Source organism: Formica exsecta, unplaced genomic scaffold (genome assembly GCF_003651465.1).
Source record: "Formica exsecta isolate Colony F162 unplaced genomic scaffold, ASM365146v1 scaffold423, whole genome shotgun sequence".
NCBI lineage: Eukaryota > Metazoa > Arthropoda > Insecta > Hymenoptera > Formicidae > Formica > Formica exsecta.
The window spans coordinates 466185-476552 of record NW_021851472.1 but is presented as its reverse complement, the minus strand read 5'-3'; the positions used below and the strand labels follow the sequence as shown (position 1 = coordinate 476552).

General features: G+C 32.6%; 2 protein-coding genes across 3 annotated transcripts; both read left to right on the top strand.

Moving 5' to 3' along the window:
- Positions 1 to 1496: 1496 nt before the first annotated feature.
- LOC115240289 lies at positions 1497 to 3138 on the top strand. The gene is made up of 4 exons (XM_029815355.1): positions 1497 to 1569; positions 1638 to 1799; positions 2181 to 2334; positions 2728 to 3138. Exons 1-4 carry the CDS (start codon positions 1498 to 1500, stop codon positions 2841 to 2843), a joined length of 504 nt encoding a protein of 167 aa, XP_029671215.1. The 5' UTR covers position 1497; the 3' UTR covers positions 2844 to 3138.
- A 4188-nt stretch (positions 3139 to 7326) lies between these two features.
- On the top strand, positions 7327 to 9680 carry LOC115240287 (lysosomal-associated transmembrane protein 4A-like). 2 transcript variants are annotated; one of them, XM_029815354.1, is made up of 5 exons: positions 7327 to 7386; positions 7996 to 8068; positions 8137 to 8283; positions 8605 to 8758; positions 9096 to 9680. In XM_029815354.1, exons 2-5 carry the CDS (start codon positions 7997 to 7999, stop codon positions 9269 to 9271), a joined length of 549 nt encoding a protein of 182 aa, XP_029671214.1. In that variant the 5' UTR covers positions 7327 to 7386; position 7996; the 3' UTR covers positions 9272 to 9680. The 2 variants fall into 2 exon arrangements, with proteins under 2 accessions (XP_029671214.1, XP_029671213.1); XM_029815353.1 differs by lacking the exon at positions 7327 to 7386 and having other exon boundaries at positions 7398 to 8068.
- Positions 9681 to 10368: the final 688 nt, after the last annotated feature.

The following is a 10368-nucleotide window of genomic DNA, read 5'->3' as shown; positions in this document are numbered from 1 at the left end:
GCGCGAGAATGCATCGCGAGCCTTCGATCGAAGTACGATCTGATATAGAATATAACAATATATATATAATAAAATATTCGAATATATATATATATATATATAATATTTCATCGCCCAATATTTCGTAACTCACCGCGTTACGTCATCTTGGGATTAAGTGGGTGAGGTGCGGGTGTGGCAGATCTATGACAGAATTATGTGAATCGTTCTGGCATCTATTTCGATCGACATAGTCTTGAAAAGTATATGAGGCAGTAGTAACTGTTTCAAAAGCAAAGTTTTTTTTTATTCTTCCCTTTCGATGTTTCTAAAGAGAAACGAACGATTAGAGAAAACACCGTCATATTGTTTCAAGAGAGCTCGCGAGAACAGCTTAGGACCGTGAGACACGTTTCCTTATTGGGGATCGAAAGACCTCGAGAGCGAACTCCTTCGCGGTCGCGTATTCAGCTGCGATCCCATGACGATCTTGGCCGATTTCCCGAGACAAGCGCGAGAATGCATCGCGAGCCTTCGATCGAAGTACGATCTGATATAGAATATAACAATATATATATAATAAAATATTCGAATATATATATATATATAATATTCGAATTAAATATGCACACAAATGTCTACAGCGTATACAGCGTTTGTTGGATAAAATAAATGCTGATTATACGGTTGCTTATCGAGATGTGACGCCGGAAATAATTTTAAAAAGAAGAGCGCGCGTGGTATTTTATAAATTTTTTTTTTATTATTGTATACGTAACATCGTGCATTCGTATAATTTTATTTCGCACGAATCTCGTGTTTATCTTCTCCGTCGCCGGATCTCGGATTCCTCGGGTGTCGGAGAAATAATAAACGCCGGAAGGAAGGTCAGCGCACGAGCCAGCGATTCTCGTTTAAGTATCTAAAATAGGCGCGAGCGCGCGCACGTGCCAATGACCTAAATTTCCCTTATTTTCGATATAACACGAATTAACTTTGCTCATGACGTTGCGATATGTGTCACGGCAAAAATGAGATCCCGTCGTATCATCGCCCAATATTCCGTAACTCACCGCGTTACGTCATCTTGGGATTAAGTGGGTGAGGTGCGGGTGTGGCAGATCTATGACAGAATTATGTGAATCGTTCTGGCATCTATTTCGATCGACATAGTCTTGAAAAGTATACGAAGCATTAGTAACTGTTTCAAAAGCAAAGCTTTTTTTTATTCTTCCCTTTCGATGTTTCTAAAGAGAAATGAACGATTAGAGAAAACACCGTCATATTGTTTATCTTCTTTTAAACTTTTTTTTTTAATTATTCGTCAGTAGACACTGCTTTTGATTGCTCAAAACTTATAATATATGTCTATCATATTTAGTATAAAAGAGAGTACAATTTATTAAGAAACAATTATGTATAAAATTATGTTTGTGCAGCGATAAATAATATATTCATTATTTATGTCATTATGTTATTTCGGTAGGATTTAATTTCACTGTTTCTCTCTATTTCAGGATGCAACTGACAACGTGTTGCAGATGTTGTTCCCTGAAAACAGGAACAATTTTTAACGGAGTATGCGGAATTGTAAGTATCCCATCATTCATATATTTTTTAAATTACGTGATTCAATACTACATAAATTTTTTGTGCAGGTGCTCGCCGTGCTTTCTTTAATTGTGATCTTCACGGCGAACGTAGAATGGAAAACGATAATCATCGACATCCTGGACAAAACCACTGTAAAGATCATCTTCGCAATCAACCTCTGCATGACAATCCTGATCTCTACGCTACTCGTAATCGGCACTATAAAAGTAAGAAAATATTTCCATTGTAATTAAAAATGCCAGGGACTTATATATCAAGTTGCAAAATATATGAAAAGTCACCAAATACAATTAAAAATTTTTTGCATGAAAAAATTCTTATAAAAAAGAAATAAATTTAATTAATAAATATAATAAATAAAATTAATGATGCAAAATATGCATTTTTATATCTTATTTATATATCACTAGTAAATATTCTTATATATTACTAGTAAATATTCTTATATATCACCAGTAAATATTCTTATATATCACTAGTAATATCTTAATATATTCATTATGTGAAAGTATGTATATTTTACATAAAATGTATTTCAGATTGAACAAGTAACGTAACACTCACATAATTCTGGTTTGATTTTGCAGAAGAATACATTTATGATGCTACCATGGGTTGTCCTGGGTATAATGTTGGCCGTCGGCCTTCTTGTGAGCGTCCTTTATAACGCGATCGTGTTCTTCATAAACCACGATGTGCTTACCGGTCTTCTTTGGCTTATCCTCGGTCTAGTTGCAGTCGGTGAGTACTTAATCAATCGCGCTTTAAATGCAACCGCAAGACCTTCAATAATATATATCAGAGAAAAACATATTATTTTAAAGAAAATTATTTCCTTTATATTCAAGATCGTCTCAATTTTATAAATTTAGATGATCTTAAGATTTCATCCAATTAATGAATTAATATAAACCTTAATTTGTATCAATAGCAAAAACTAATATAATTATATATTATAATTATATAGCTAAAATTAATATAATTTAAATAATTTTACTTATAAAAAGATTATAAAGTAAATAACAAAAATCAGTTATACTTAATAACAAAGATTTCTTGCACATAAAAAAATTGCTATTATATTCATGGAAATATCCAGCAGATTCCCTAATGTTGGTTTCGATCTTTTTACAGTGATATACACGTACATGTGGCTGGTAGTGTACAGTCACTTTCAAGAACTGAGGATCGAGAAATTGAGCAAAAGAATGGGTCCCTATGGAAAACCGTATAATTATCGACGACCATGAGAAAAGGATTGAATGCGTGGTTGCGCGATTACAGGGGTCAGTCCGTCCGCGAAAGAGAAATGATCCAACGTCCGCCATATCATTCACATAAGCGCATATAAACTCATATTGATTCGCGACATGGTGTTGCAATTAGATACAACCGATTGCAAATTGCGATAATTCATATCGTTTTCGCGTATCTACCTGGTTCGTTAAAGAACGATCTTGAAAAATGTAAAACGATGACGTTATCTTGAATCGACTACAAAACTGACCTTTTCTTACACATAATCGTAATTTATTATATAATAAATTGTAGAAGAGATAGAGTAAAAGCGAGACGAGACATAAGAATATATCTTTTCGCGCACATTTCGCGAATCTATATATTAATAACGTCGCGTAGAGATATATTCATCTATTGCGCAGCTTATTTTTCGTACACCAAAGCACGATATATTTTGATTTAAATGACCGGATGTTTCGTAAAAGCATCCCACAACCTATAGTAAAAGTAAGCATTATTTAGATTAGACAGTATTTATTTTTTTTATATAATTATTTTTCTTCTGACAAATAAATATTATAACTTTAAAGAATTTTATTTTCAAGCAACTATAGCATTAAATCTTTTACATAAAATTATTAATTTATAATTCACAAATTAATAACAATAACAACAAATTAAGTTGCTTATATATACAAAGAAAAATATGTTTTTCATATATTTTTAAATTAAGTATTATTTTTTTATAATTACTTATTTATAATTAATTAAAATAAATGTTTATTTTATTAAATTAAGTATCAAGTAATATATATAAGCAGAGATTATTATATATATACTTTCATTTTCTATAAATAATATTCTTTTAATACGCGAGATAATGCACAATTGTAATATATATTATAATTCTAATACACATTATATGCCAATTAAATTTAATTAATAATTATGTTATCATTGAGAGTGTGTCATATTATTATATATAATTTAAATATATCCGTCAATAAATATTTATTTGTAACGCATAAATCACCTTTGGAAGTTAAAGCAACCACCACTCCAAGGAGGAAAAGATAGATAATTAGCAAACTAATGAATTGACCAATTGACTTGTGTTATTATAAGTTTATAACTTGTTTTTTTTTATAATATGAAAAAACACTGCCCTACTCAGATCACCAACATAACAATAATAATAAGAGGTAGAGTTTTTAAATTATCGTATAATCAAAGAATCAACTTTTTTCTTTCTTATCTATCAAGAAAAGCAGAGATAGTTTGCGAGATATAAAATATTTTTCGCAATATTGTTATAAAGAATGAGTCTCCACATACTTGAGTTTAATTTTTTATTCTTGTTTTTTTTCTTTTAAACGACATGTGCCATATTTCAAACTTTTGTTTTATAATATTATTTATCATAAGTATAGATTATTTCCTTTTTTCATCCAGTATCATGCGTTACAACCTGATAGTTGCACAATTTTCCCGAGGATTTTTTTTATGACATATATCTTTTTGCACGTTTTGTTTAAAAAAATACGATCAATTAAATATTTTTCATTAACAGATCTCACATATGTGTTTTTGTAATCTTAATAAAAGAATATTTAATGAAGAAAATCAGATTTGCGATGGAAATAAACATATGATAAAAAAACAATTGTTGAAAATAAAAAAAAAAATAAGAAAAAGCAGTTTATTTAACAAACATTTTTTATCTCATTTTTTTTAGTCTACTTATCTGCAATGCAGAACATTTTTTATTTTATCTAATCTTATCTAATTCTATCTTATCTAATTTATATAATATATTTTTTATCCATATACGCGTATTTTGCTCAATCATGAGAACAAGTCCCCCCGATCATTTGACATATTGACAGTTGCAATTATTTTCTCAAAATAACCCTCGAACGGTTTGGTGCAGCGTCAACGAGTATTTTTAGTGTTTTTCTGCTAAGAAAGTATTTACAAAGTGCGATGGAATAACTGAATATTGTAGTGCCACTAATGTCATCTCATGTGAAGAAAAATAAACGAGGCCACGTAAACAATGATGAATAAAAATTATTAATCTACGTATACGGTATTGAGTATGTCGCCATGTTCTCCCCACTTTGCCCGCCTATGCGCTGACCAATATTATTCTCTCTTTGGATAGAGTATATGTGTGAGAGAATACTCCGTAACGTTATCATTCCATATCAATGCTTCGGCGGATTCGGCGGATCAATGCTTCTGAAAAATTTGACATTTCAATTTTTCCGTATAAAACGAGATACCTTGTCGTACAACTCATCCTTGTCGAATGGATTTAACGATCTCCGTATAGTTTAATTCTTCGTTGGCAGTGGGCCTATCTTTTGGAAAGATTTGTCTACCATACAAGTCTCATCCACAGGGTAAGATTGTTTAAAGTCGATTGTACTGTAAAACTTTGTATCTCACGAAACTCGACACAAGCCTACTAGTCCCCCACTATGTGTCGATGAACAGCAAATAAACTGTAACTTATGTTGATCAGCATTGTCACCAAATTCTATTTCTAATTGTATCCATGGCGACAGAGATAATGGCTAGAAGTACTGGCAAACGAAATCTTGACTGCCAGCCAAGTTTCAATATAAACATCAAGGAACGATGTAGAGTTCCACTATTTCCCAGGAAAATTTCATAAGGCATCCTTCGCACGGCTATTAGGTTCTCTTTTACAGATGTGATTGCATCAATGCCACGCTGTAGTATCCTTCATTATACAGGGTGTCCCCAGTTTAAATGTCAAAACTTTAGGAGCGTGTAGGGGACCGATAAACTGACAAAAAGTCCTTTAGAGATCTGCTCGTTTTTGCTTCGTTTTGAAGAAAATCGCAAAAAATGAAACAAATAATTTTCACCAAAAAACTTAAAACAACACTAAAATTATTAGATTTATCAAAAAGTATTATAAAATAAAAATTGTAGAACACGGAATTAAAAAAAGAGAGTGAGTTAAAATCCTCCCTCTGCAAGGGGCCTTCGGCCCCCCTTGCACCCCCACGTGTGTGTGTATGTGTGTGTGTGTGCGCGCGCGTGCTTCCTGTCTGTGCATGTACTTTGGTAAATTTTAAACTTTTTTTGTTAATAACTTTTTATGTGCGCAATAGTATCGTGTGAGCAAAGGTACGTTTATCTTTCAATTTTTCTATTTGTGCGCAAAAGTGTCTGTAGGCAATAATATCATGTGTGCAATGCAGCTTGTGCGCAATAGTATCGTATGTACAAACGTACGTTTATGCCTAAATTTTATTATTTGTGCGCAAAAGAACTTGTAGGCAATAGATTTATAGGCAAAAAGTTTTGTGCGCAAACGATTTGTTGGCAAACAGTCTGTTGGCAATAAATTTGTAGGCAATTGGGGCCCTCCCGATATTTCGCGTCTCGAAATTATTGCGTATGTCGTGAAACTCTCGCGTGTCGCATATGTGTCGTTCTTCCGGTAAATGCTGCGTAGCCGATATCTTGCGAATTATTTAAAGAATCTATCGACGTTAAAGAATTGCAATATTGCGCGGAATTATAGCATTCTCTAGGGATTGCGTCCGGTTAGTCGCGAAATTATCGTACTCTCTCTTTAGCCCGTCATTTGCTGTCGCCGTAATTATTGTAAAGGCGAGACATAAGGAAAAATCGAATACAAACAACGACTTCGAGAATATATATCTGCGTGCGAACCCTTCCGTTATCGCTAAGGCTGCCATCCGAGCGCCTTTTATACTTCTTTACATATTACATCTTTACAACTTTCGTGGGCGAGCGCAGATAATCGATATCGAGATCCAGAAGATTTCTCGTCGCTACAAACCCTTTATCTCCGAATATCAAAATATTTCTTGTTTTCTTTTATTCTGCTTGTTAATATAATGTTATTCTATTATATTTTTGTGTTTTCAGAATTTCAGATTGCTTCTTTCGATTATCTCCCATCCCGTTCGTACGAATCATTCCCTCTACCAATTCCGTTGACTGAGCGATCGCGGATTTTGCCGTTGCGATAAAAATCGAGAAAAGTCTCGATTCTATATTTTAAAAGTTTTATACGAGTTTTGTGTGGCGCGAATCCTCGCGCCTGGCGTCCAACTTTACTCTGGAAATATAGTCTTTTGGAAGATCGATCTTTTATATATAGCGCCGTGGGTCATTGTCAACAACCCGTCGGGTGAAATAAAATAATTAATTCCTAATTAAAAACACCGTTACTAATAATTATATTGTTTTAAAAACTCTTTTACATGCAAAAGATATTTGAAGTCTTTTTAAAGACATTTTCTTAAGAGAAATCAAATCTTTTGCATCAAATAAATGCTGATTATGCGGTTGCTTATCGAGATGTGGGGCCGGAAATAATATTAAAAAGAAAAGCGCGCGTGATATTTTATAAATTTTTTTTGTTTTTGTATACGTAACGTTATGCATTCGTGTGCGTTTATATCGCACAGATCTCGTGTTTATCTTCCCCGTCGCCGGATCTCGGATTCCCCGGGTGTCAGAGAAATAATAAACGCCGGAAGGAAGGTCAGCGCGCAAGCCAGCGATTCTCCCTTAAGTATCTAAAATAGGCGCGAGCACGTGCCAATAACCTAAATTTCTCTTATTTTCGATATAACACAAATTAACTTTGTTCATGACATTGTCAGGGCAAAAATGAGATATCGTCGCATCATCGCTCAATATTCTGTAACTCACCGCGTTACGTCATCTTGGGATTAAGGAGGTGCGGGTGTAACAGATTTATAACAGAATTATCGTCCTGGCATCTATTTCGATCGAGATAGTCTTGAAAAGTATATGAAACAATAGTAACTGTTTCAAAAGCGAATTTTTTTTTTTATTCTTCCCTTTCGATGTTTCTAAAGAGAAACGAACGATTAGAGAAAACACCCGTCATATTGCTTATCTTCTTTTAAACTTTTTTTTTTAATTATTTGTCAGTAGACACTGCTTTTGATTTCTCAAAACTTGTAATATATGTCTATCATATTTAGTATAAAAGAGAGAATGATTTATTAAAAAATAATTATGTATAAAATTATATTTGTGCAGCGAAAATAAATAATACATTCATTATTTATGTCATTATGTTATTTCGATAAGATTTAATTTCACAGTTTCTTTCCATTTCAGGATGCAATTGACAATATGTTGCGGATGTTGTTCCCTAAAAACGGGAACAATTATTATCGGAGTATTAGGAATCGTAAGTATCCCATCATTTGTAAATTTTTTAAATTACGCAATTCAATGCTATATAAACTTTTTGTGTAGGTGTTCAGCGTGTTTTTTCTAATTGAGACCTTCACGGTGAACATAAAATGGCCACTGATATTTACAACGACCGCAAAGATTATCTTCGCGATCTACCATTGCATAACAATCCTGTTCTGTACGCTACTCGTAATCGGCAGTATAAAAGTAAAAATATTATTATAAAAATATTTCCATTGTAATTAAAAACGCCAGGGACTTACATATCAAGTTGCAAAATATGTGAAAAGTCACCAAAAATTTTTTGCAAAAAAAATTGTTTTGAATTCTTAAAAAAAAAAAATAAATGTAATTAATAAATATAATTAATAAAATTAATGATGCAAAATATTTATATATCTTATATATCACTAGTAAATATTGTATTTTAATATATTCATTATGTGAAAATATGTATATTTTACATAAAATGTATTTCAGATTGAACGACTAACGTAACACTGACATAACTCCGGTGTGATTTTGCAGAAAAATGCATTTATGATGCTACCATGGATGGTCCAAGATATGATAATAATCGTCGTCTTTCTTGTGATCACCGTTTATGGGACGATTGTGTTGTTTATAAACAATATGGTTTCCGACGGTCTTTTTTTGTTTTTCTTCGGTCTAGCTGCAGTCAGTGAGTACTTACCGTCAATCGCGCTTTAAATGCAACCGCAAGATCTTTAATAACATATATCAGGAAAAAATATATTATTTTAAAGAAAGTTATTTCCTTTATATTCAAGATCGTCTCAATTTTATGGATAGATGATCTTAAGATTTCATCCAGTTAATAAATGAATATCTATTATTAATATAATTAATATAATTTTAATTATAAAAAGATTATAAAGTAAATAACAAGAATCAGTCATGTTTAATAACAAAAATTTTTTGCACGTAAAAAAAATTAATATTATATTCATGAAAATATCCAGTAGATTCTCTAATGTTGCTTTCGATTTTTTTTACAGTGATAAACATGTATATGTGGTTGGTAGTGTATCATCACTTTCAAGAACTGAGGATCGAATCGAAAAATTGCGCACAAGAACGGGTCTCTACGGTAAATCGTATAATTATCGACGACGGGGGTCCAGTTCGTCTGCGAGAAAGAAGTGATCCAAAGTCTGCCATATCATTCACATAAGCGCATACAAACTCATATTGATTCGCAACATGATATTACAATTAGGTACAACCGATTGCAAATTGCGATAATTCACTTTGTTTTCGCGTATTTACCTGGTTCGTTAAAGAACAACTTTGGAAAATGTAAGACAATGATGTTATTTTACGATGTATCGAGTCGACAAAACTGGCTTTTTCATACACATAATCGCAATTTATCATATAACAAATTGTAGAAGAGATAGAGTGAAAGCGAGACGAGACATAGGAATATATCTTTTTGCGCACTTTTCGCGAATCTATACATATCAGGTCTACCGGAAAGTTCTGTCCGTTTTTGGAATAAAACAAAATACAAATTTTTATTACCGTCAATAAACTTTATTAAATAATGTAATTGCCATTATTCGGAGAAGTATTGTCAGCAACTGGATAATTTAAATACAGCAGTCCAAGAAAAGAGGCCGGCGATGTACAATAGGAAGAACATCATACTGCATCATGATAATGCCAGGCCACATGCTGCTTTGGGGACTCGTCAAAAAAGTGCAGAACTAGGCTGGGAAATTCTGTCGCATCCACCATATTCCCCGGACTTAGCACCCACCGACTATCACTTGTTTTTGTCCTTACAAAACTTTTTGAGGGGCAAAAAATTCAAAAAGGAACAAGATATCAAACAAGCACTGGTTCGCATCAAAAGATAAAACATTTTTCGAAAATGGGATATACAAATTGCCCTCACGCTGGCAAGAAATCATTAATAATAATGGCAATTACATTATTTAATAAAGTTTATTGACGGTAATAAAAATTTGTATTTTGTTTTATTCCAAAAACGGACAGAACTTTCCGGTAGACCTAATATATTATTAATGTCGCGTAGAGATAGATTCATTTATTGCGCAGCTTATTTTTTGTACATCGAAGCACGATATATTTCGATTTAAGTGACCGGATGTTTCGTAGAAGCATCTCACAGCCTATAGTAAAATGTTGGTATTTTTGGAGAATAAACAATCCGGAATAAATATATATATCAATATATTTCAATGCGTATAAAATAATGTAACACAATTGTTTCTATGGATCTTTGTCAATATAGTGAAGACGGTC